Raw genomic sequence first — 27,388 nt, forward strand, 5'->3', positions numbered from 1 at the left:
TAAAACTTAAACCTAGTGACCCGTACCCCTGGAAGCCCTTCCTGATGCCCTCACCCCTGCCTCAGTGGCATAGACCTGTCCTCTTGGACATCATATAGCACTTTGCTTTGTACCTCTCTTACATACTTAGTGCATAATACTGTGTATTGTGGTTATTTGTGTCTTGTTGCCCTACTAACTGCTAGCTCTGCAAGGTCAGGGGCACAGGGTTTTTTAAGCTTTGTATTTCACCCAATACCAAGTGCAGAGATCTCAACATAGTAGGCGCTTAGTAAATGTTTATTGAAGTAAAGATCTTATCTCTTCTACGAGACTGTAGAAGTCATGAGGATGGTATATTCATCTTATCTCCCTCAGTACACCTAGCACATAATATGCATCTAATAAAAATTTGTTGAATGAATGAGTAATGAATGGGATTTTTATAAAAGTAAGGTGGGGGTGGGGCATACTCCAAGTGGAAGGGCTGTCACCAACAAAGTTGTGGAAACAAAAATGATCCTAGCCTAGGTAGGAGACAGGAGAATGGTCTCTTTGCAGAAAAGGGTCTGTAAGGAGCAGTAGTGGGAAATCAGATAAGAAATTTAGATTGGGGGCAGAGTGCAGAGGGTGGGTTGAGATATTTGAACCTCACCCAATGTGGTGTGGTCAGTTACTAGAAGTCCTACTATAAGGGAAGCATACATCAGAAATAGCCTACCAATGGACAAGGCTACCATAGAGATGAGTGGGTTAATGTGGGCCTTATCCACTTGAAAGTTTGAACTTTAACTGGACATTTATATGAGTGGGTTTTTAAAAAACCCAACATTTAAAAACAAATCCTCCGAGGATATCAGCCAATACTTTGTTCTATACTACACGTCCTAGTGGTGTTGGTATATGATGGACAGTCCACCTTCATGAGCCCATTGTTTCCCATAAAACAGGGGTTGTGTTTCATATCTCATCTATCCTGCATCCCATGAAAATTCAACTGTCTTCCCCTCCACCACTGGCTTGGGCCCTTGGGGCTTCTTGTAAGAATTGTATATTAACAGGAGACCAATAAATACCACATTATTCTGACTCTAGGTTGCACTCCTTTCCTCTCCCCACCTGAAAAAAAAATTGGCTTGTATGAAACCTGGATGCAGTTTATACTTGGTATTATTTGTCCTCATCTTAGACTTCAGATCAGCTGTTTGGGAAATAGTACATTTCAGAGGGTCTCTGGATGGAAGGCACAATGAATAGAAGGCTAGTTTTATCATATAACTCAAACATTTGGCATCCCTCTCCAAGATGGTAAAAGCAGCTCTGGTCAGCTGCCCTTTGAAGTCCCTCACAGCCCCCTTCTTCCTGCCTTGGAGGTGGAGCAGTAGATGCTGGCCCTGGGAATCTTCTGGGTGAAGTGTAGACTTCTAGCATCACTTACCTCCAACCTTTTCTGGTGCTGAGACGTTTTCTATCCCTGAGGAGTCTGGGAAGGAAAAGTACCAGCAGTGTTCTCATGACCTATTTAAGGGTCATATTACTATCTTATCTTCCAGGACAGCCCTGTGCAAGGCACCTCTAGGGGAACTGGGAGAAATTGGATACACATGATCTTATCTCTGGGAGCTGCAGGAGTCCCGGATGAATACTATGAGCCCAATACCATGGTGTTTGTAGAGTTAGGACTAACGGTTATCTTCCCCAGCGGACACCTGGATAGAATCATATAATGTCAGAATCTATTAGAATTGTGACGGACCTTAGAATATAGATCACAGGATGTCAAATCCAGAAGGGACCCTCGCTCACAGAACGTCACAGCTATACTGGACCTTAAAATATAAAACAGAAAATGTTAGAGATGGGAGGGCCTGCAGAACATAAAACATAAAACGTTGGAGCTAAAAATGACTTTAGGACAACCACAAAGCACCCCGAAGTGCTTTGCTTACCAGGTAAATCAGCTGTCACCACCTTAACCACCACTTTCCCTCAGACTCTGATGGAGACAGCCCAAGAGCCCTGAGCCCAAGAGCTCTGGGAATAGCAGGGCTCCTTCCCATCCTGGTCACTCTTCTCCCTCCCCTCCCTGTGCCTCCACCCCAGACCCCACCAGCCTTGCTTCTACTCATCATCACTGAGGAGGGCAACTCTTGTGGAAATGGGCCCACCATCCTTGATACCACCACCACCTGCTAAACAATCTCCATTGAGGAGCAGGTAATCCGAGGAGCCCTAGGAATTACAGCACCCCCCACCATGAGCCCTGCTTCCAGTCCAGCTCCCATAGGCATCAACACCTGAGCATAAGAAGTCAGCCATCCCCACCAACTGCCACTCACAAATCAGGCAAGGCAGCTAGCAATCAAAGCAGAGAGGGAGAGAGGAGGCAGCGTGTGCCAGGACAATCAAACCACCATCACCACTTCCCCTCAGATCTGGAAGGAGATATCCTAGGGCTCTGCCTTCTAGAAGCCTGGAAATAGCGGCACCCTCCTGATCCCTGCTTCCAGCCCAGCCCCCAGAGCTCTCATGGAGACAATCGACTCTTGTGGAGTTGTGACCTGGCAGGTGCATCCTCCTTAGCTGCAGCTCTTACCTCCTCAGCAGTCATGGCTACTGAAGATCCTTAAATGAAAGCTCTCCCCTTGAAAGCCTTTGGTACTGGCAAATGTTTTAACATCAGAAACGGATCTGGTTTTTTTTTTCAGTGGACGTGACATTAGAGAAGATGCATTGAGATCACTTTGTCACTGCCCCGCTAAAGACCATGGGCCTTTTCCGTCTGTTTTGTGGCTAAAACTTTCTATATGTGTTTTCCCCCACATGCCCCTATCCCACCCCCATTGCCCGCATAAGAATGCGAGTTCCTTGAGGGCAGGGACTTGTATTTTCTATCTCTATCCCCAGCACTTAGTACATGCTTTGTGCATAGTTAGATGCTTTTAAAAAAAAAGCTTTTTCTTTCTTTCATTGAGAATAGAATGTCAGAATTGGGGAAGCTCTTAGAATCTGGGACTTAGAATGTCAAGCTGGAAGTCATAAATAATAGAGAAAGATGTCCAGACTCGGAGAGGGAATGAAATCCACCGAAGATCACAATCTAGAAAGGGGTAGGGAACAGAAGTCCTATAAACAACAAATCAGCAGCTCAGCTGGGAGAGAACTGTGAGTCTGTTTTGGGCCATTTTATCTGGCGTCCTTGAGGGCCTATGTGACAAAAAGGAAGCTCTTAGGTTAGACTCACCCCCTTAAACAGACCTTTTCTCAGCTGCTTCTGTTGCAGGGACAGCTTTCTGTGGTCATCCCTCGACTCCATCCCAGCTGGGGGCTTAGGGTTTCTTCTCTCTCCCTAAGACCACAGCCCTTTTCTGAACATTTTCTGGGGTTTCTCTCCTCCCTCTCTTCATCCTCAGTGGTGTAACATGTGCATAGTCAGCGTTTCAGAAGCCCACAGCACAAACACATAGAGCTTTCTGGGTACAAACCCTCAATTGGTAGAAGAGGCTGGAAACTGCCCCTCAGGGGTGAAGAGAGAGAAAGGATGCTACTGAGGAAGCTACCCATGATGCTGACCCACCTCCTCAGAGGAAGCAAGTCTGTGACAACTTTCTAGTTTACTTTGTAGTTTCTTCAGTCAGATTCCAAGAAGTTCAGAAGCCCGATTACAGGTTGGGACATGGTAACTCTTGCCACAAGCAGATACTTTAAGGGAAGTAACTGGGAGAGGGCTAGATGCCAAATCCTTAAAGCATCATATTAGAGCTGGAAGGACCCTTAGGGACCATCTCTTTTTTCTTTACAGGGGCCCCAGAAAGGGGAAGCTGAGTTGACCAATGTCATTCTTGCTGAAACTGAGGCTAAATTGAGCCGTCAAAGAGAGCCCAAATCTTATAGTCAGAGACTGTGAGAGCTAAAAGGCCCTTGAAGCCCACCTTGGCCTGCCCCACATTTTACACTTGGGGTCAGAGCAAGGATTACAGCAAAGGCGACTGTGTCCTGACTCTTACTGCAGCCCTCCTTCGGACAGTTTGTGAAAATAAAGCCTTCCCCAGGGCAATGCAGACATAGCTCTTTCTAGAACACCCCCCCCAGAGGCTCCCCATCCCCGTCATGGCTTGGGACAAGTAAGTCAAACTCATCTACATGCCTAGTCTCCAATGAGGAAAGCTTGAGCAGCAGGAAAGGACAACGCTTTTAGGGAAAGAAAAGATGTCCAGGATCTTGGAATTAGGGTCACGGGCAAGAAGACCAGGCTCTTTGGCAGGGAATGAGGTGTTAGCTCCCTCTCTGGGGGCGTATTATGCTGAAAGTCAGCTATGGTAGAGAATTCCTAGGCCGGGAGCAGCATGGGCCCTCCCAGGGGACAGACTAGCCCGTGTCTCCTGCATAGCCTTTGAAAGGCCACTGTCATCCCCATGCAGAGATGCTGGAACCCAGAGGGCAATGGAAAGATGTCCACTGAGTAGGGAAGCAACCAAGATTTGTATGTGAGTAAGCAGCAGATAGAGCACAAGGCCTGAATTCAGGATGACCTGAGTTCAAATCTGGCCTTGGCTGTGTGACCCTGGGCAAGTCCCTTAACCCCAATTTACCTCAGGTCCTCATCTGTAAAATGGGGGCACATTGGAAAAGGAAATGACAAACCACTCCAGTAGCTTTGCCTAGAAAACCTCATGGGGTCACATAGAATTGGACATGATTGAATGAACAAGAAGAATGAGTCTCAGATCACAGAGGAAATGAGGTGGACCAATGAAAACGAAGGATGAGAGATGAGTAATCTGATGACAACAATGGTACCCCCAAGGCATTAACAGTCACAAGAAGACCACCAGCCCACTGGGTGGATGCTCTTTAGGCTGAGTCTAGGAATCCATCTGAGAAGAAAGCCCCTGGTGGTGCCAATCCCAAATGGGTAGCAGGGTGGGAAGATGGAGTTCTAGGGAAAGAGCTGCCATCTTCTTTTTGAGCTAGAGCAGGATCCCAAGAAAGGAATCATCAAATTCCAATCTGAAAAAGAATCTTGAGGGCGTTTAATCCAGTCCTCTATGAGAGCAAAATAGAATCTCCTTTACAGAATCCTCAACACAACTTCATCCAGCTTTGGCTTTAAGGCCTTCAGTGATGGGGAGCTCACTACCTCACAAGGCAATTCATTCTGTTTTGACACTTTACAGAGTTCATCTTGTTTCCTTTAATTAAAAAAAAGTCAGAACAACATTTATGTGCCTCTGATAACTGAGGAATTGTGATGTAGTAGAAAGAGTCCCAGGGATCAGAGGACCTGTGTTCAAGTCTCACTTCTGATGCTGACTAGGGCAAGTCATTTAACGTCCCTGGGCCTCAGTGTCCTTGTGTCTAAAATGAGGGTCTTCCCTTCTTGGATTACCTTGTGTCAATTCTGCATAGATACAGGGCATTCCAAAAGTCTCAGTGGCATTTTAAGCATTATTAGTTCAAAGTGGCACTAAGGCCTTTGGGACACCTCCATCTTCACTGCACTTAGTTATTACTTGCTATCTCCCCCATTAGACTGTGCCCTTTTTAAGGCCAGGGGCAGCTTTTGTACCTGCAGAGCTTAGCACGGTGCCTGGTGCACACACAATAGGCTCTTCATAAATACCTGTTGACTGACTGTCTGCCTACTTGACAGAGAGAGTTGGTCTAGATGGCCTCTGGGGCTCCTTCCAGCTCTAAATATTTGATTCTCCTCAAACTATCACACAATAACAAGGTTGGAGGGGAAATAAGATACGTATACACAAATTTCCAAATAGCTCATTCTGTGCTGACAATTCCTTTTGATGCCCTTTGGAGGGCCTGAACTCACTATTGTTATTTTCATAAATTCTCTTTCCCTTGTGAGCAAAAAGCCCACTTTGTGGCCTAGAATGGGTGCTGAGCAGGATGGGGTGGAGGGGATAAATAGGAGGAATTCTGATACCTGGGGCAAATTCACTGCGGGGACGGGGGGCAGCCCTAGAGAGATACCTCAGACCTGGTGAGAGGTGACATTGGAGAAATGGCACGTGGAGATTGCTGCCCAGGGCCAGGTAACTCAAGGCTGGTCAGTCCCACCCAGCACAGACAGGCAGAAGGCCAATCCAAGCGAAAGCCATGGTAAGGAGGAAGGGAGAGCTCGGGGTAGAGCCAAGGCCCCGAGACATTGTGCCAACAACCACTGTTAATAATATCAGAGGCATTCTGATGAATCTGTGATCAAATCCATGGGGGCATTCTTTCCACATGAAGACCTAAGTTTAAATTCAGCCTCAGATGCCTACTAGCTGTGGGACCCTGGGCAAATCACTTAACCCAGTTTGCCTCAGTTTCCTCAACTGTAAAATGGGGATAATAACACCTACCTCTCAGGGTTGTTGGGAGAAACAAATGAGATAATATTTGTAAAGCTCATAGCACCATACCTGGCACATAGTAGAGATAACTAAATGCCTTTCTTCTTCCCTTCTCTCCCATCCAATGAAACAGGCTGCAATCCACCCATGCATGCTCAATCCTGCGTAGCTTCTGTCTATGTGTTCCCAATAGATTCACTAGATGGGGCCCACCTGTTATATTGGGGACTTTCTGTGAGTTCTCCTAACATCACTTTGGTGTTCTATGACTCACAGTCATGTGACATTACCATAATGTTGGTATTAAAAAGAAGAAAATGGGCCAGACTGCTTTTGAGAAATGCTCCATTGCTTTTTTGAGCTTCTCCCTGAAACAAAGGGCCATCTTGTTAATGTCAATAGTCTTTGGGTCCATGATATGATAGTACTAATAATAACAGTTGACATTTTTATAGTGAATTGGATAGTACAAGGATAATCCCAATAGATCTACAATCACATAGATTTGGTTGTTCCTTCCAATAACGCAAATTGTAACCCATCTGTGCCTGCCCAATGGCGTGCCACTCAGGTCCTTGTCTTCCCATACATTTTGTTATAAACAGGCCCACCAAGCCCCCTCCCCATAAAGTAAGAAGGCTTAGTTCCCAGCCAATAATGAAACTATTGTCCTGAGTGAAAGAAGAATCTTTTAATTACATTCACTCCACCCTCATCATACGTTGTCATGCGTCCCATGTTATGTAAATGAATAAAAATCCCTCCCTGGGGGCTGTTGGATAATATTTATGAGGCTCATTAAGCCGGCCTGCAAACTAGCAAAAAATCAGTGACTGTTCCTCGAACCTGACCAGTTTGAGCCACCTTCAGCATAAGCCCCCTTTATCAGAAACTGCAGTTAGCATGTTTTTCCTTCTAAAAGTTGATTGGTTGATGGTGCTTACTATCTTAGCCACCTTGAAACTACAACATGCTGTGGAAACCTAACTTTTTAGTATTAGTATTTTTTCACAATTTGCAACTAGGGGCCCAGGGTTTCAACTCCCATTTTACAGAGAAGGAAATTGAGGCTCCTAGGCATGAAATGGCTTGTCCAAGGCACACAGATAGGAAGGGTCATAAAGAAGACAGGTTTGCTTACTTCAATACCAGAAAACTCATTCTACCCTATCAAGATCCCCTTCTGTCTCCCTCCCAAAACCAAAATGAATAAAAAAGTTGTATCTCCCTAGGAAGGGAAAATTTGTGTATTTATATTTATATAGGGTCTATTACATGCCAGGTATCATGTTAAATGTTTTTTACAGATCTCGTTTGATCCTCATAACAATCCTGAGAGGCGGGTGCTGTTACTATCCCCATTTTTCAGATGAGGAAACGGAGGCAACCAGTCATATAGACTCACTACTGTCAAGTGGGTACTTGGTTTCTGAGTCCCAGTTAGGCTTCCTATAGAAAGGGGTAAGAGTCCAAAATCAGTCAAGTCATAGAGTTGGAAGAGACCTTGACTCAAGGCTCACATTTGACAGAGGGAGAAACTGAGACCTGAGAAGGACAGTGACTTTCTTAAAGTCACACAGTGCATTATTGCAATAACTGAGATTAGAACCTGGATCCCAGTCCAATGTGTTTCCATGACTTCCCATCTCCCTCCCTTACAGTTTTAAAGTTCCCATGATCTCTAGATGAAGTTCAGTTTAAGGTCAATTGACCACAAGAGGCCATGGGGAGTCTGACCCTAGCCTCTTCCGAGGTGGTGATGAGGTGTAGATTTTAGGGGTGCTGGGACCCCGACACAACACGCAGGTCCTGCCCAAATGAATTCAACCCAAGTCTTCTTTCGGCCAGAGGCAAAGTTTTATTAGACATAAACCACACAGGCCCAGCTCTTAAGGAATCTGAACATTAGTGACACCCATAAGGATAAGCGGGCATGAGGATCTCAGCATTTAAATGGGGGCCAGGATGGATCTTATATACACTCAAGTAATTTTGAGCAACCAGAGGAGGGGGTGGGAAGAGGATCTGGGTGACTAGGGGAGGAGTTTAGGGAGAATGGGAGTGTCTGGATGGGGTCACTGGGCTAGGGTTATTAGGGTAACAAAGAACTGGAAGGAAGAGGTTGAATGGGGTCTGGATAAGATTAGAGGTGGGAAGTATCAAAGACTACCCTTCTTCATTAGGATGTCAAAGATTAGGCTTCTTCATTAGGGGATCAAAGGGAGAGAAGGGAGAGCCGGTCTTAAGAGATAAAGAAAGGTCAGTTGAATGGACTATAGCCTCAGGCAACCATTTGAGACCAAGTAGGTGAATGAGGTAAAAGAAAGTTTAAGGGTCTTCTGGGGCCTGTAGACAAATGGGACCCAAACTGTTTTTGGGGCGAGGGGCGAAGGTCTCAGCTTGGGCCCATACCCCATCAGTGGGCTTGTGTCTGCAGGAGTAGGAGATAAATGATTTCAGACAGGCTTGTGGGGGTGGAGAATGGGAATGGAGACCTCCCCAGGCCTCATAAGATGGCGGGAGGTGGGGAGAAGAAGGGAAGAATTGGGACAGGAGGGGAAGTGTCTGTGCAGTGGGCCATAAGACAGAAGCTGTTTCATTGGGCATGTTCTGACTGGATCTGGGTCAAAGGGAGCTAGCAAGTGGTGAATGGGCCCCAAGGAAGGACGGAGGGAGGGTGCAGTTTATAGTATGACTGAGATACCCTCTTTCAGGAGGAGAGGGATTGGGATCCAGGGATGATGGGGTTGTGTGTATAGGATCACTCTGAACTCCTACTTAGGAACTTGTTAACTCAGTGGTTATTTCAAAGACCAAACCTTTCTCCTGGCCCCAGACTGAGTCCTAACTCCAACCACAGTGTGAACCCTACCCTTGGCATAGACAACACAAGTTAGCACCTAAAACGAGGAGACACCTAGGATGAAACCCATCTTTGACATTTACTTGCTATGTGACTTTGAACAAGTCCGTGAACTTTTCTGCACTTTACTTTCCTCATCTGTAAAATAAGAATATTAAATCCAGCAACACCTACTTCACAGGTCCATTACAGAGCTTGAATCAGATCATTCCCGCCATACATAAGATGGCTTGTGGACCTTGCAGCAGTAGCCATGAATGTCCTCTGTTATGATTACTACAAACTAGACTGAGCTCTGTCCCTGGCCACAGACTGACCAAAGCTACAGACTTAGCTCTAGCATTGACCATAGAAGTGAGTCCTAACCATAGTCACAGAATGACCCATTACCCTGGACAGACTGACTGTTAACCTCATTCAGTCATTCATTAATCCATTCAATAAACATTGACAGCCTCCTTGCTTTGTGCCTCACCCAGTACCACATGCTGTGGGAAGACCTGAGAATCTGTCCATTTAATAATAATCCCTTCTAAAATGTTGTTGATGATCAAGGTGACAATTCACTGACCTATACTTTCTGGAATTCACTTTTTTTGAAAGCTAGGAAAATGTTTGCCCTTTTCCACACCTCTTCATCTTTCCCATTTGACACAATTTCTCCAAGATTGCTGAAGGCACATGGAAATCACATTTTCAGGGACTTCCTATAGCCTCAGGGGGAGACTCTTGGGGATAAGAAACACAAACTGATTTGCATAGTATTATAATAACACTAGCTTCCATTTCTACAGCATTTTAGGATTTGCCAATTGCTTTCTTTGAGTGTTCCATGAGGTAGGTAGGGCCAAGGACTTCTAGCCCCATTTTTCAGATAAATAAACTGAGGTTCTGACAGTAGATATTTTTGTTGTCAAGTCCTTTCAGTCATGTCCAACATCTTCGTGACCTCTTTCAGAGTTTTCTTTGCAGAGACACAGGAGTGGATTGTTGTTTCCTTCTCCAGCTCATTTTACAGATGAGGAAACTGAGGCAAACAGGGTTAGGTGGCTTGCCCAGGGTCACACAGCTAGTAAGTGTCCGATGCCAGATTAGAACTCAGATCTTCCTGACTTTGGTCCCCGTGCTCTATCCACTGAGTAGATGATACTGGGGCAAATCCAGGGGAGCATGATCACGATGGTGGGGAGCCTGGAAACCACATTTTATGAGGATCGCTTGAAGGAATGGGGCATATTTACCCTGGAGAATAGAGGTGACCAGGGGAGGTAGGACACGATCATCGTCTTCAAGTGGTGTGGCATCCGGGAAAGGCAGCAGGATTTGAAGTCATGGGACCTTAATTCGAATCCTGGCTCTTTTACCTGGTAACTCAATGACCTTGGGCGAGTGACCCCTCTGGGCCTCAGTCTCCTTGTCTGTAAAGTCCTTCCCAACTCTACTCATGTTGCAGTCTTCTCTGCGATCATACTTGGTCTTGGCTCCAGAAGACAACAGCAATGCCTGAAAAGTAGCAGGGAGGCAGATTTCAACTCCATACGAGGAAGACTTGTCCGGTGATCTGATGATTAGGGGCTGCTTCCCAGAGGCAGTGAGCTCCCCATCAATCTGCATGGCCAGATGTTGGGAAGTGTACAGCATTATTGCATCTTAGGCGGAGACCCCACTAAATGTCCTCCAAGGCGCCTTCCAGCCATGAGGATCCTCTAACTTGCCCAGTCACCCAGGTATAAAAAAAATTGCAGAGCCAGAATTGGAACCCAGGTCTCTGGGCTACCAATTTCATGTTTGCGGTACAGTAGAAAGAGTGCTGGACCTGGAGTCAGGAAGACTCCTCTTCATGAGTTTATATGTAGCCTCAGACACTTACTAACTGTGACCCTGGGCAAGTCACTTAACCCTGTCTGCTTCAGTTCCCTCATCTGTAAAATGGGGATAACATAGCACCCACCTCCCACTGTTGTTGGGAGGACCAAATGAGATAATAATTATAAAAGCACTTAGGACAGCATCTGGCACATAGTAAGCACAATAGAAATGCTAGTTATTATTACTCATACTATCTTTCACTTTTCTTGGACTTTTATTCCCTCTATACTGGTAAAGCTAAGAGGTCCCTTCTCAGAATAACATTTTAAAATACATAAAATAAAATGCATAGGTTTATGAAGAAAATCAATTATATTGAAAGGCAGACAGACAGACAGACAGACACACACACACACACACACACACACACACACACACACAAATTCATGGACCACCTGAAACACATCCACAGACCTCCAAAGTGTCTTTGGAAACCAGGTGAAGCACCTTTGCTCTAAACTGTGTTCATAGTGTGGAGTCTGAATGCAGATGGAAGCATACTATTTGCTCTCCTTTTCTTTTGTTGTTCTGTTTTGTTTCTTCTTTCTTGTGCTCCCTCCCGCTGGTTCTAATTCTTCTTTACATCAAGACTAATGTGAAAATAAGCTTAATATGAATATATAAGTAGAGCCTATATCAGACCGTATGCCATCTTGGGGAGGGGAGAGGAGAGGGAGGGGGAGAACATTTAAAACTCAACATCTTATGGAAGTGAATGTTGAAAACTAAAACTAAATGAATAAATAAATAAATGAACTATGTTTATTCTCCCTCTTGTTCCCAACCTTGAAAACCGTTAACCTTGTGTTAGTGCTGGGGGATCCTGCTGGATGGGGAGGAGCAGAAGCTCAAAATTGGTGCCCACCTAGGGAATGACTGAACACCACTCTGAGTATCACTAGTGAAGCACAGTGGTTAGAGCACTGGACCTAGATTCAGGAAAGACTTGAGCTCAGATCTAACCTAAGCCACTGACTAGCTGTGTGACCTTGGGCAAGTCACTGAACTGCCTGCCTCAATTTCCCCATCAGTAAATGGGGATAACAATAGCACTTGCCTCTCTACATTGTTGTGAGGATATGGGCAAGTCACTTAACCTGTTTACCTCAGTTCCCTCATCTGTCAAATGGGGGTAATAATAGCACCTGTCTCCTAGGGTGGTTGTGAGGATCAATTGGCATAATAATAATATAGCACTTAGCACAGTGCCTGGCACATAGTAAGAGCTATGCAAGTGTTAGATATTCATTATTATTAATTATTATGAAATAATCTTTGCAAAGTGCTTTGGAAACCATATAAATGTTCATCATCATTATTATTATTATTATTTTATCAGTCAGGGGGGTGAGCAAGCCACCCCATGACTGACGGTTGTGGAGAAAGAAAATGGACTTTATGAGTCCAGGTCTCTCCACCCACGAGCCTTGAGGATAGCAGTGCCCCCAGACCATTGCGACTGCTTCCATCCTGGGCTCCATTGCCAGCATTGGAAGGGAACAATCCCTGCAGACAAGGGACTCACCCTCCTTACCACCACCAACCCGCCATTCCAGCCCAGGAAGGAAGTAGCCCCTTTGGTGATGTGATCTGGCGACAGCCTCAGTGGCGCTACAGCCCTTGCCTCCTTAGCAACCACAGTTAGAGAAAGTTCTCACCACCAATGTCCTTGGCGTCGTGGAAATGGTTTTCCCATGTAGATACGGGGTTTTATCAGTGGAAAGGCCATGAAAGAAGATGTCTTAACATCTGCTTTGGGGCTGCCCTGTAAGGACTGACCAGGGGGCCTTGTCATCTGATTTATAATGGAAATATCCTACATGTGATGTCTCCCCCATTGCTGTAGGCTTCTTTGGAGTAGGGACAGCCTCAGATTATCTATGTGTATCACTAGCACTTAGCACAGTTCTTTGCATATAGTAAGTGCTTAAAAAATGCATTTTCATTTATTCATACATTCATTCCACAGGAGCTGAGCTGCTGTTTTCTTTCCCCCAAGAGACCAGTATGTTACTTATCTTCTTGCCCTTTTCCCTCCCAAAAAGCTCACCCAAACCTCTTTTTGCTCCTTTCTCAATTTTCTCAGGCCTTTTTTCTACCCTAGGCTTTAGCCTTTCCTGCTCTGTTTTCACTGGCCTTCTACTGGTCTTCATCTTTGGCTATGTCCCTTTTCTCCCATCTTTTGTGCGTATTCTGCTTGACACCGAGCTCAGTTGAGAAGTCCCTTGGCAGCTACATTTGGTCTCTTTAGATACCTACCCCTACTCTTTGTCACCAGGATCATATCATTAAACTTCAACTCTGGAGAGAGTGTCTAATCCCTTCTTGAAGGGGGATTAATCAGTTAAACCATAACTCTAAGGGTCAGGTGATGGGGAAGAAATCTGTTGATGAACAGCTGATGATGGCCAGGGATGCTTTGGAAGAGATGATGAATGTCTGGATACTGAATCAGGCCAACCAGGGCATAGAAGACTACACATGTGACTTCAAATGCAGCTAGTCACCCGTTCCCTAGCCCCCAAAAGATCGTCTCACATTGTCGTAAATATTAATAGTGCATCTGAACTGTGTGTGCACAGGATGGACCCAGGAAGGGTGGGAGGAAAGCTTTAGAAGAAGAGGCAGCAGGAAACATGGAGATTCAGGAGAGTGGCCTATGATGGAAGAAATTTGCCCCTTCATGTTCTGGGGTGGGGGTGGTAAAAATCAGTCTCAAGATTTCATGATGCCTTGAATCAGGAGACCTAGGTTCTAATCTCAGCAATGCCACTAATTCACTCAATGAACTTTGGGCAAGAACTTTTTCTGGGTCTTAATTTGTTCATGTGTGAAATGAAGCAACAGGACTAGGTGATCTCCATGGTCCATTCCAGCTCTGCTTTTTTTCATTTGTTTCCTATTCTAAGAGCTGGCCCAGCTCTGACATTTGGGGTTTCTACAATCAAACAAAAATAAGACAGTCTGGTGTTACTCTTACATCACAATCAATGCTAGAAGACAAAGGCACCTGCTCAGCATTGGAAGAACAGAGAATCAAACGAACCATCAATGAACATGAATTTATTGAGTCCCTGCTATATGGAAGATACAGTACTGTGCTAATCTCTCTCTGGGTAGCATGAGTGAGCACTCATGTACCACACCCTCTCCCCAACATCACCTTTGGCTGCCTCTGCTTGAGCTGAATGGCTACCATCTTCCTATCAATTTCTAAAATCATTCTTTCTGATTCTTCCCTCCCCTTCACAATGAGGCCTATTGGACCCAAATACCCTAAACCCTGAACCCTGGTATCCTATCCTTTCCCAAGGAGCTACTCCTCTCCCTCTGGCCTCACCTCCTGCCTCAGATATCTTCAGATGGCTCCTTGACCTGCCCACTCAGCCTTAGAAATCAATCCTCCAACCTCAGCCACTCAACCTCCTGAGCCTCAGCTATGTTAGAGGTTATGAGGCTAAGGAGGGGAGTGAAATCCTCAGGGAAGCATCAAGAATTGAGGACTTCCTAGAAGGAAGTGAAGGAAAGCTTCCAGGAATAGTAGGGGGCTGATAGTGAGAGGGGGTGAAGCAGGGAGGAGGAATTCAGAGAAGGGAAGGAGAGGAGTTCAGAGACCCATCATGAGACAAATGGGCAACAGCAGGCACAGGGGTGTGATCCAGGAGGAGGCCATGAGGGTGGAGACTGCATAGCTCAACTCTGCAATCTCCTTATTGATCCACAGGGCATACTCGCTGACCCGAGAATAGACACCTGGAGTATCCTTCTCAGCACATCCCAAGGTCCAGCTCACTATCCCTGCTTGGAACCAAGTTCCGTCAACTTTACAGACGAGTGGGCTCCCATCATCTCCCTGTGGAGAGAGAGAAAGAGAGAGAGAGAGAGAGAGAGAGAGAGAGAGAGAGAGAGAGAGAGAGGAAGGGCAATTATTAGTGAGGCTGGGAAAGGGGATGAGCTGAGGCCTGCATGGCCTTGTAGAGTGAAGCTCACACTACAGATGGATATCTAGGCAGTATATGAGCTTGGGGGGTGGGAATACAGTGACTGTATATGGTTGTGCTGCATGTGACTACAGCTCTGTGATGATACAGTACTGTCTGCCTCAGACACATTGTAAGAAATCCAATGGGCTTGGGAAAAGTCAGAAAATCTGGCTAAAGAACACATTCTTTAGGGGCCTCCAGGAACAGAGAGAAGAGGTGGCCGGTGCCTGACTCCTTGCTGAAGATTCTGGAGGGAGCTGTCATGGTATCATGTAGCAAAGAACATGGCATTGCTGCAGAGAACAAGATTCCAAATCTAGGCCCCATACTTCCACTCCACTTATGGCCTCTGGATTCTGCTGTGGGCTTCTGCAAGACACTAGCCCCAGTTGTGGGGGAAGACAGGAGAGAACAATCCCTGCTCTCCATCCCCGGAGATGCACTCGATCAAAGGTGCAAGGGGAAAAAAAGCAAAGCGCAAACTCAAGGCCGAGCTTCTTCCTCTAGAACTAATTCTCTTCACTGTCTCAGATTGGGACCAACTCTCTTTTTTCTACACCACAAAGGGAAGAGTCATTGATTGCAGTCCTGGGTCTCAGTCTCAGGCAGGGAAGAGCACTAACACTATTGAAACTGGTACCCTAGTCACAGTTCCAGGGTGGAAAACAGTGCTTGTGGCCACTCACAGACCAGAGCACAAACACAGCTCTCCCTAGATCATACCACCTTGGAAGAACCAAAAAACTTACAGATTCCCAGAAATATCTCTGAAAACTGCACAAAAAACCTGAAGCTTGGGATAGTGCCCCCTCCATTTTGGAAGCAGAGCCCCACTTTAGCATAGAGTTAAAAGTCAAGAAACAGGCTGGAAAAATGAGCAAACAACAGAAAAAGATCCTGATTATAGAATGTTGCTATGGTGACAGAGAAAATCAAAACACAAACTCAGAAGAAGACAATGAAATCAAAACTGCTACATCCCAAGCCTCCGAGGAAAATATGAATTGGCCTCAGACCACAGACGAGTTTAAAAAGGATTTTAAACACCAAGTGAGACAAATAGAGGAAAAATTGGGAAGAGAAACAAGAGTGATGCAAGAAAATCATGAAAAAAGAGTTGACAGCTTGGTAACGGTGGCACCAAAAATATGGAAGGAAATAACACTTTAAAAAACAGAATAGGCCAAATGGTAAAAGAGGCATAAGAATCCAAGGAAGAGAAGCATGCTTTGCAAAGCAGAATTGGCCAAAGAGGGAAAGATACACAAAAATTCACTGAAGAGAAGACAAATGAGAATAAATGAGACTGAAGAGAATGACAAATGTTGGAGGGCATGTGGAAAAATTAAGAAACTAATGCACTGTTGGTGAAGTTGTATATTGATTCAAACATTCTGGCGAGCATTTTGGAACTATGCCCAAAGGTTTATGAAACTATGCATATCCTTTGACCAAGCAACACCATTACTAGGTCTGTATCTCAAAGAGATAAAAAACAAAAAGGAAAAGGACCTATACAGACAAAAATATTTATAGTAGATCTTTCAGTGGTGACAAAGAATTGGAAATTGAAGGGATGCCCATCAACTGGAGAATGGCTGAACAAGTTGTTGTATATGACTGTGATAAAATACTATTGTGCTATAAGACATGATGAGCAGGATGCTCTCAGAAAAACCTGTAAAGACTTGCAGAACACTGTATATAGGAACAGCAATACTGTATGATGGTGAACTATGAATAACTTTGCTATTCTGAGCAATACATTGATCCAAGACAACTCTGGAGGACTTATGATGAAAAATGCTATTGATCTCCAGAGAAAGAACTGATAGAGTCTGAATGCAAATACTTTTTCTTTACTTTCTTTATTTTTCCTGGGGGTTTTTGTGTTTTCTTTCACAGCATGATTTACATGTAAATATGTTTTATGTGACTGCACATGTATAACCTATGTGAAATTGCTTGCCTTCTCAATGAGGGGAGAAGAAGGGGAAGAGAGAACTGGGAACTCAAAATGTTAAAAAAAAGAATATTAAAATTGTTTTTACATATAATTAGGGAAAAATAAAATAAAATATTAAATTAAAAAAAAGAAAACTGCTTGAAAGCAGTCTGATATATCTACTGTTTTTACCCCCAGGGCCTAGGTCTTGTAATATAATAGGCATTTAATAAAGGTTTGGGGAATGAATGAACTGAGTAATTAGCAAAGTTGCAAGAGATGCAGATTTTAGCACATACAATCTGAGGAAAATCTTCTAACAACTAAAGCTGTCCAAAAGGAAAAGGAGCTAGCTGCCTTGGGAGACAGTGAGTTTGTGTTTCCTACTATATTGGAGGTCTTCAAGGGAAGAGGCTGGTAAACTAATTTTCAGGGATTTTATAAGGGGAATCCTGCTCAGTTACAGCTCGGATTAAACAACAATAACAACAACAATAATAATGTAAGAGAAGTGTAATAATAGCACCTACTTCCCTGGGTTCTGATGAAGATCAAATGAGAGAATATTTGTAAAGCACTTAGTGCCTGGCATATACTAGGCATTATATAAACGCTAGCTATCATTATTATTATTATCAATGTAAGTTGTAACAATGTAATGATAATTATCATTATCACTAACAATAACAGCTAGCATTTATATTGTACAATGCTGACTATTAATAATAACAATAGTACCATTTACATAAAGCCCTAAGCTTTGCCAAGTGCTTCAGCAATGTAATCTCATTTTATCCTGACTCTAATCCTGGGAGGGAGGTGCTATTATTATACTCATTTTACAGATGAGGAAACTGAGGCAGACAGGGGATAAAGTGACTTACCCAGGGTCACAGAGCAAGTAAGTACCTGAGGCTGTATTTGTACTCAGGGCTTCCTGACTCCAGGTTCCGGAGCACTATGTGCTATGATACCACCTACCTGCCTCACAGACAGTCTCTGAAATTCTAGAATTCTGCTCCACAATCTGTCTCTAGACACCTAGGTTGTGTGATGTTTCTAAATCTACACTAAGCTCCTATGACTCCTCCCAAAGTCATTCCCTTCTCTGACAATGACTAAGTGCCCTGAGATATGAAAGATGGAGGTGGGGCTGGGGAGTGGGCACCAAGGTAGGGGAAAGTTTCTCTCCATTCCTCAATCAATCAATCAATATGTACTAAGCATCTACTAGGTACCAGGTACTGCACTAAGCACTGGGTCTTACACAGAGAACTCACAAGGCAGAAGCCTCTTCCTCGGGAATAATCACTGCACAACATGCTAGGGGTGATGATGCGGACAATGCTGGGCACTTCTGAAATTTCATGGTAGCGGGAGTCACATTCATCGTTGCTCATGACCTGGATCTCAGCTTCACGAAGACCATTAACTATTGGTGTTTTGCGGCTTTGAGCTGGGAAAGACCTCAGTGGTTAAAGCCTTCTTTGTTTCATGATCCCCCTGCCATGCCCCCACTACTTCCACCCCCCTCAACCAGACCATCCCAAAGCCCACGGGGTAGCTCCCAGGGATGACACCACTAGCCCACCCAGTGTTCAGAGCATGGACAGGCTAACAAACTCCTTCAGTCACTGTAGTCACAGGTTCAGGAAGGTTCAGGAAAGGGAGAGCAGAGGAAGAGCCTAAACCTCTCTCCTGCTCTGCCACCACCAGACAGTTCTTTCTAACTCCTTAGTACTCATCTTCGCCCCTAGCTTCCACTGAACTCTGGAAAGAAAGGGCAAGGATGTCCACTATGAAGCGGGAGCACGGGTGTATCCTGAATCCAGAGGCATAGGGTATCAGTGTTGAACGGACTTCAGAGAGAGTGTTTTGGCCAACCTCAACCTGAGTGAGAGTACTCTCAACAGCATCTCTGACAAGTGACGAGCAGGCCCTGCTTCTAGTCTTCCAATGACGACAATGACCTCCCAAGGCAGCCCATTCGACTTTGGGGATTTTTCTCACTGTGAGGAAGTTTTCCTCATATGGGCCAAAATTTGTCTCTTCACCATTTCTATCCCTTCCTCTCCACTCTACCCTCTAAGGTTAAGCAGAACACATCTAATCCCCCAACCCCATGGTGGATCTTTCAATGCTTGAAAACAGCCATCCGATAAGTCTCTTGTTAGGCCAAGAATGCCATATTCTATCAGGTGATCCTTGGGTGACATAATTCTCAAACTAATAAAAGCAGGCCTTTGAGGGGTAACCCATGAATTGGAGGGAATGATTCTAACAGTGAAAGGATAGGAATTGTTCTATGTATCTGCTGGCATTCCATACCTATTGCCTAATGGGAATGAGGTAATAAGATACTTAGCTAGCCAAGGGACTGTATAGCAGTCTAAGTAATTCCTTACAAGTTTGCCAGGCTTTTCAATTGGCTCACAATGAGTCTGAGATTGTAGAATGCACCAATGAACTCAGTCCAGCAACATAAGAAAAATTTTCAATGGGAGCCAAAAGGGGAAAAAGAACGCAGAAGCCTCACTCCGAGCCAGTCCAGGGCAATCTAGACCTTTGAAAAGTTCATTACATTTAGGATATCTAGTCTGGAACCAGGCAGATTTCTCTCTATGATTGTATGTGAACACTAGTTTTGGAGTCAGAGGACCTGGGTTTGAACCTCAGCTCTGCAACCTATTATGTGTGATCCTGGGCAAGTCATTTCTTTCTTTCTTTTTTCTTTTTTGTGTGTGAGGCAATTGGGGTTAAGTGACTTGCCCAGGTAGAAGTCATTTCTTTGTCTAGTCCTGTCTCTTCCTCTGTAAAGTGAAGGGATTGGACTTGATAGGTGACCTCTAAACCTACTTCAGGCTCTAAGTCCTACAATTGGAACCCCATGGAATAAGGCACGCTTAGCCTGGGAGGAGACTGATAGGGGTAGATGTCTTTCAAGCACTGAAAGACCCCCCATGGAGATGGGGGATTACACATGGTACAGAGCCCAGAACAGGATCTCACAATATAATAGTCATTTAATAAATGTCTAGGGAAAGAAAACTGAGAGATTAGCAAAGTTGCAAGAGATGCAGAGTTTAGTGCATACGATCTGAGCGACATCTTCTAACAACCAAAGCTGTCCAGAAGGAAAAGGAGCTAGCTGCCTTGGGAAACAGTGAGTTTGTGTTGCCTATTATATCGGAGGCCTTCAAGGGAAAAGGCTTATTAATTAATCTTAATAATTAATCTTTAGCTATTCTTTAAGGGGATTGCTGCTCAGTTACACCTTGGATTAGATAACAACAATGTAAAATAAGATTAAAATTAGGACCTACCCCCCCCCAGAGTTGTTATGACGATCATTTGTAAAGCACTTAGCACACTGCCTGGTATAGTCCATAGCAGGCACTATAGAAAGCACCTTATAAGATCACTGAGCGCAACCCCTTTTTACAGTTAAGCAAATTGAGGCCCAAATCAAAGTCACATATCAGGACTGAAATGCAAATCCTCTCCCCTCACATCTAATGGCTCCCTGCTCCTGCTCCCTTTGGCTCTGCCTTATCCTTCTCCATTCAACCCTAAAGCACTGTATTACTTTTTGTGATCTGAAGAGTGCCAAAAATGAAAAACCCTACAAAAAAAGACAACACTCTCCATTTAAAAAAGAAAAAGTCGATGCCTGAAATCCCATCATTACAGAACTATTTCTTTTGTTAAATCATGTGCTATTCATCCTCCTCTGTTCAAACACAAGTGTTCCTGAGGGGAAGCTCTATTGGGCCCTTGTGATTTAGTGTAAGCTTTCCTGGGGATGAGGGAGAGGGATTGCTAAATGGGGAGGGGGGCACTGGGGACTGGGTTCAAATCATGACACATATAATTTTGGTTCCACGAAACATGTTGAAGAAGAGTCTCAGGAACCAGCAGTGACCTGGGCACAGCAGAGGGCCATGGACAGCAGACAAAGTGGAACACAGATGCCACAAATCACCTTGTCAGCAGACTGAGCTACTGCAAACTGAAACAGGGAAGGAATTGTGGCTGCTGTGATTTATTCAGAAAGGGTAAATACCCTTCCTGGGCAAATTAAATAAGACCAGTCAGGAAGTAGGTTAGACTAATTGATAACAAATAAAATTAAACTAGTCAAGAAGTAGGCAGATGGACACGTATGTGGCAAGCAGGACTTAAAAGCTGGAGTGGGTACAGTGAGGGCTATGATGTGCAAGAGCTAGGGAGAAAGAACCCAAGACCACTGAAGAATACCAGAGGAGAGAACAAGGCTGGCTCCTTAGTCCCATGGGACTATTTCCTCACCTTTTCCTTCTGATGAGGATATGTTTGTCTGGCCCCAGCCTGTTAGCCAGCAGAAGGACCCAACTTTCAGATCAAATATGGGGGAGGGAAGGCAGACAGGAGAAATGCTATTGTTGTATTTCAGCTCCTGGGACAGCTTGAGGAGGGCTACGTCGTCCTCTCGGCCAATCCACGACCAGTATCTGACTTCCTGGTAGCTGGGATGGATAACCACTCGCTTGACTGGGACCCGGACAATCGATGCAGACTTCTCTTGGAGAAATATGCTCCCCATCAAAACAGTAAAACTAGCATTGCTGTTGGAGAGAGGGAAGACATTAACAATGTCATCGTTACATTGAAATGGAAGGAGCATTGGACTTCGGGGGTGGGGCTGGGGAATCAGAAAACATGGCTTTGAGTCCTGGCTACACCATTTGCTAGCTGTGGATGCTGAGTAAGCTGCTGAACCTCTTGGACCACAGTTTACTCATCTGCAAAATAAGACAGGTTGGACCAGACCAGGGCTGGGGAACCTGCAGTCTCCAGGCCACATGTGGCCCTCTAGTCCTCAAGGGCAGCCCATTCCTGGATTAGACAATTCACTCTGTAAGATCTGTGACGTGGATGAAGGCAACAACCCCGTGGCTTTTGAGAATGCTGAATGGTGATGTGATTTCAGAGTCCCAGAATCTTAAGGAGGCCCTTTAAGTACTAGGAATTCCCTCTGCAGCTACCCTGGTATGTGGCCATCCAAACCATGTTTGAACCCCACCAGTAACAGGGAGATCACTCTGAATCCAGAGAGTGCCAGTATTGTAGAGTGTTGATTATTAGAAAGTTCTTCCTCTTACTGCATCAAAATCTGTTTCCTTTTCTTTTCCAACCACCATACTTGTCTATGACTGCTGGCGTCATGCAGAACTGAGATTCAGAATTTGTTGAAAATGCTCATCTTCAAAGAGTCAGTGAATCATGCCAATCCAAGGGGAGGTCTCTTGTGAGAAGGCACAGGAATCCGCCTGTGGCCTTATGCTGTTCACCGTGTATGACGATGACTTGGGTGAAAGCACAGATGTCAGCTTTATCAGACTTGCACGAGGCACAGAATCGGAGAATCTCAGAGTTGGAAGGGCGCTCAGAGGCCACACGCTCAACCTGGGGGCAGCTAGGTGGCACAGTGAATTCAGCACTGGCCCCGGAGTCAGGAGGACCTGAGTTCAAATCCAGCTTCAGACACTTACTAGCCATGTGACTCTGGGCAAGTCACTTAACGCCAATTGCCTCCAAAAAAAAATTCAAACTGGACCTGAACAGAAGCCATCTCTATAACCTAACCCAGTTAACAATCACTTAATCTCTGTTCAAAGACTGCAGAGGGAGAGAGAAACCACTGCTTTGTGAGAAAACCCCCTCTGCTATGGGATAGCACTAGTCGTTAGAAAGTTTATGTTTGCATCAAGCCCAAATGTGCCTCTTTGCAACATCCATTCACTGCCCCTAGTTCTGGCTCCTAGAATAAAGTAAAACAAATCTAATCTCATTTTCATTACAGTCCTTCAAATATTTGGAGATGGCCATGGTGTGTCCCCTCCTCCACCATGCCCCCCAAGCTTTCACTAAGATAAACATTCCCATTTTATGTAGCTGATCCTCATATGAAATAATCTCAGGACTTTGCCCACCCCGGTCCTTTTCTGGATGCTGTCCACGCTTGTCAATGACCTCCCTAAAATGTGGCCCCCAGAACTAACCATAATAATCCAGATGTGGTCTGAGCAGGGCAGGGGGCAGCAGAGCAATCCCCTCTCTAGTCCTGTACACTATGCTTCTCAGAGCAAGTTTAAGATCGTGTTAGCCTTTGGGCTTGTCCTATCGTTGTTGTTTTATATTCAACTTGCAAATACCTTTTTTTTTTAATTGAGGAAGAAACCGAGGCCCAGGGAAGCTAAATGTCATTTAAATCCAGGTTATCTGATTTCAAATCTAACATTTTCCCCTTTGTATTTCTCTTGAAGCATTTTGTTCACTTCCAGATGCTATATTGTAGGAAGAAAATGGACAAGAGGAGATTTAACAGGATGGTCTAGGGACTAAAGGTCATGCCATAAGATGATCTGTTCAGTGAATTAGACACGTTTAGCCAGGAGAAGAGAAGACACAGAGAGGGCTATAACTATGGTCTTCAAAAAGTTTCAAGAATTCATTTCAAATAGCTTCAAGGATTTACCTTGATCACAGCTTGGCTGTGAATGAGTGGGGCATACAGGGAAAGGAGGGCATACAGGGAAAGGAGGGCATACAGGGAAGAGCAAAGAGCTGCTGAGGAGATTTTGGCTTAGTCGATCTCATGTCTTTGCATTGGCCTGTCTCCCAGGCGTAGAATGCTCTCTCTCCTCATCTCTGTTTCCTGGCTTCCCTGGTTTCCTCTAGGACTCAGCAGGAGGCCTTTCTGGACCCCACTACTACCCCTTCAGCTGCTAATGCCCTCCACTCTCCAATTACTCCTCATCTACTGTGAATAGGTCTTGTATGTACCTAGTTATTAACATATGGTTTCCCCCATTAGGATGGCAGCTCCTTGGGGGCAGGGGCCGAGTTGTGTGTTTTATTTATTCATCTGCTCACTTATTCATTCATTCTTTAATTTATCTATTGACTCATTCATCTACTCATCTATTCATTTCTTTATGAATTTTTTCTTCCCCTTTCTTTGTTTCCCTGGTGCTTACTGAGCACGGGGCCTGGCACATAGAAAAACACCTAATAAAGGCTTCTTGACTAGTTGGCTGACTGAGTTTAAGCAACAGTCTTAACACTATTCTAAAAATTAGAGTTGTCAAAAGGTAGACAGACTGACTTGAGAGCTAGGGTTGTTTTTGTATTCCTCATTTGAGCAGGTGCGAGATGACCACTTGTTGGAGATGTTGTAGGGATTTTAAAGTCTTTTCTACTGAGATTCTGTGATTCTATATTGTTTGATGATCAAGAACCATGCAACCTCCCACTCTTTCTGTAACCCTACTTCTACCTACCCCTGCCAGAATTGCGACACAGTGTCCACTCTTACCTTTCCAGGCTCTTTCCTGAGTTTCAGGTCACACTCCTTGCACCCAACCTACCCCACCTAACCCAACTATCCTGCTAGACAGGGAAATAGCCTTGGACTTGGAATCACAGGAAAGTTTACAAAGTATTTTCCCAACAACACTGTAAGATGGGTAGGCCAAATTATATAAATCCAGACGTAATCAGTGACTGATTAGCTCACTAAGGGCCTTGGAGATGGTTCAACTCACATATTCACACAATGAGCAGCCGTCAGCACCCACCAGCGGGCAATTATCGTCCCACCGCACAGGTGCTTTCTGTCTTTTTGAATGCTGACGTGCCATGGCCATTTCGAGGGCACCGATTCTTCTCCACCTAACACTCTGTCGACTATTGCTGAATGACCACAGCCTAGAGAGGGAGGAAAAGTGACAGAACAAGGGTGAAGAGAGGGAGAGAGAGAGAGAGACAGAGAGAGAGAGAGAGTCAGAGATGGCAGAAGAGACAGCAACAGAGAGATGAAGAAGAGTTGAGACAGAAAGATGAGAGAGAATTGAGAGAGAGGGAGAGAGAGGAAGGGACAGAGAGAGGGAGGGAGGGGAGAGAGAGATGAGAAGGGGAAGAGGTGAAAGAGACAGAGAGACAGAGAGACAGACAGACATGTGAGGGGACCCAGAATCCTGGGTCATCAGTCCTCTACTGAAGTCACAACCCTTAAGTCCTATTTAATAGTTACCACTTCAAGAAACACCCATCTTATCATAAGGCTGTTAAAAGAAAAAAAAAGTCCTGGATTTGAGATCAAGTGACTTAGGTTTGAATTCTGGTTCTGATACTTACTGTATGACGGAGCAAATCTTCTAACTTCTCTGAGCCCCAATTTCCCCATCTGCAAAATCATAATAACGATTCCAGCACTACCTACGTCATAGACTTCCTACGTCCATAGGGAGTAGATGGGAGACATTACTAAGGTTATAGCTCTTGGTAGTGACAACTAAGGGATCACCACTCCATGGTGGATCTCAGGAAGTTCCCCTTTGATTGTCCATCCTAACAAACAGGGATAGTGAGGTGACGGGAACCCTGATACCACGCGTTTGGACTTTAGGCTAGTTGGTTTCTGTTTCCATTTCATGAGACCATTCAATTGAATTTTATTCACCAGACAACTAGGAGATGCAATGCACAGAGCATTCCAAATCCTGCTTCAGACACGTCCTAGCTGTGTGATTCTGGGCAACTCATGCAACTTCTCTTAGACTCAGTTTCCTCAGCTCAAAAATGGAGACAGCAACGTTACCTATCTCTCAGGATTGTTGTGGGGATCAGATGTGAAAACATGTAAAATGCTTCACAAACCTTGTAGCACTCTACAAATGTTGTTCAGTTGTTTCAGTCACATTGGACTCTTGTGACACCATGGACCTCTGTCCGTGGGGTTTTCTTAGCAAAGATAATGGAGTGGTTTGCCATTTCCTTCTCCAGTGGCAAACAGAAGCTAAGTGACCTGTCCAAGGTCACACAGCTAGAAAGTTTCTGAGGCTGGATTTTAACTCAGGCCTGCCTAACTCCAAGGCCAGCACTCTATCCACAGGGCCACCTAGCTGTTATTAATTCAACAAATACTTATTACATTTGAATAAAAGGATTGTGGAAAGAGACCTGGTTTGGAGTCATCTGACCTTAGCTTAAATCCCTGTTCTGCCACTTAATACCCATGTGACCTTGAGCAATCACTGAACCTCTCTGTTCCTCAGTTTCCTCACCTTTAAAATAAGGCAATTGAACTAGATAGACACTAAAGTCTCTTCTGGCTCTCTGCGAACCTAGGAGCCTATGAATATACAGTCATGTGGGGTGTTCCAGGAATGCCCCTGGAGCCAAACTAAGAAGTCACTCTATGAAGACTTAGAGTGCTTTACAAAGCACTGGCCTGACTTGTAGTCATCTCCTCTATACCATGTATTTTATGCTGGATGAAAGGTCCTACCACTGACTCCCACTATGTGACCATGGGCAAATGATTTTTTAACCCTTCTGGGTCCCTAGTTACTTATCTGCATGATGAAGGGGTTGGCCTAGGTGATCTCCAAGGATCCTTTCCTTTCCTATTTCAGGGTTATGGCTGAAGCACCTATGATCCTAAAGGCAGGACCTAGCTCCCTGAGGGTGTCTCCCCATTAGGACCAAGATACATTGGATGTAACTACTTTGTCCCATAAGCGACTGAGGGAGATCAGAGGTAGACTTAGCAGAGAAGGGAATGGCAGGAAAGGGGAAGGACCTACATGGAGATAGAAGGAAGAACAGTTTCCCCCAACACATAAGAAATTCCCGAAGGTCCAGAACTTTGTCTACTCCATTAGGGGATCCTTGAAGTCAATGGATGAACATTGTCCCCAGGAAGGCCACCATGTTCTCACTACTCATTTGCAAATTCTTCTTTATGGGTTCAGGCCTTGAAGAAAATGAGTATCTAACCATGGGTTTAAGGCCTGCCTGGATCATCTGATTTAAAATGAGCAGTCATTATCATTAAGAAGTCTTTTCTCCTGCTGAATGTACATATCTTGCCTACTGCTCCTTCATTATATTCCTGGGAGAGCTGGGATCTGAGCAGGGGTGGGACAGTTTTTGATTAAACTATTATGATCATAGGATCATACTAAGTCAGAGCTGGAAGGTCTCTTAGAACATAGCATGTCATAAGGGAAGCTTAGAACACAGAATGTCAGAACTGAGAGGGTACTTAGATCACAGAATGTCAGAGCTGGGAGGAAACTTAGAACACAGATTGTGAGATGTAGGAAGGGCCTTAGAACACAGAATGTTAGAGGTGGGAGGGTCCTTAGAATACAGGATGTCAGAGCTGAGAGGGTACTTAGAACACAGATTGTGAGATGTAGGAAGGGCCTTAGAACACAGAATGCCCAGGGAGGGGAGGGGCGGGGGATCTCCCCAAGCAAAGAGGAACCCTGGGGGGGTTGGGTCGGGGCTGCGTGGGCCCCTCTGGGCAGTCAAGGCTGCGGGGGGGGGGGGGGGGGGGGGGGGG

The 27,388-nt window shown here is 44.9% G+C and overlaps 1 protein-coding gene across 1 annotated transcript in view; it reads right to left on the minus strand.

Moving 5' to 3' along the window:
• Positions 1-14,674: 14,674 nt before the first annotated feature.
• The window catches only part of PRSS50 (serine protease 50), a 13,289-nt gene continuing 575 nt past the window's right edge, over positions 14,675-27,388 (minus strand). The window contains 4 exon segments of the mRNA XM_027842163.1: positions 14,675-14,920; positions 18,276-18,451; positions 21,304-21,599; positions 24,582-24,744. Of these exon segments, the coding sequence (XP_027697964.1) occupies positions 14,675-14,920; positions 18,276-18,451; positions 21,304-21,599; positions 24,582-24,744 (881 nt within the window).

Source organism: Vombatus ursinus, unplaced genomic scaffold (assembly GCF_900497805.2).
Source record: "Vombatus ursinus unplaced genomic scaffold, bare-nosed wombat genome assembly UNPS02014867.1, whole genome shotgun sequence".
NCBI classification, from domain to species: Eukaryota; Metazoa; Chordata; class Mammalia; order Diprotodontia; family Vombatidae; genus Vombatus; species Vombatus ursinus.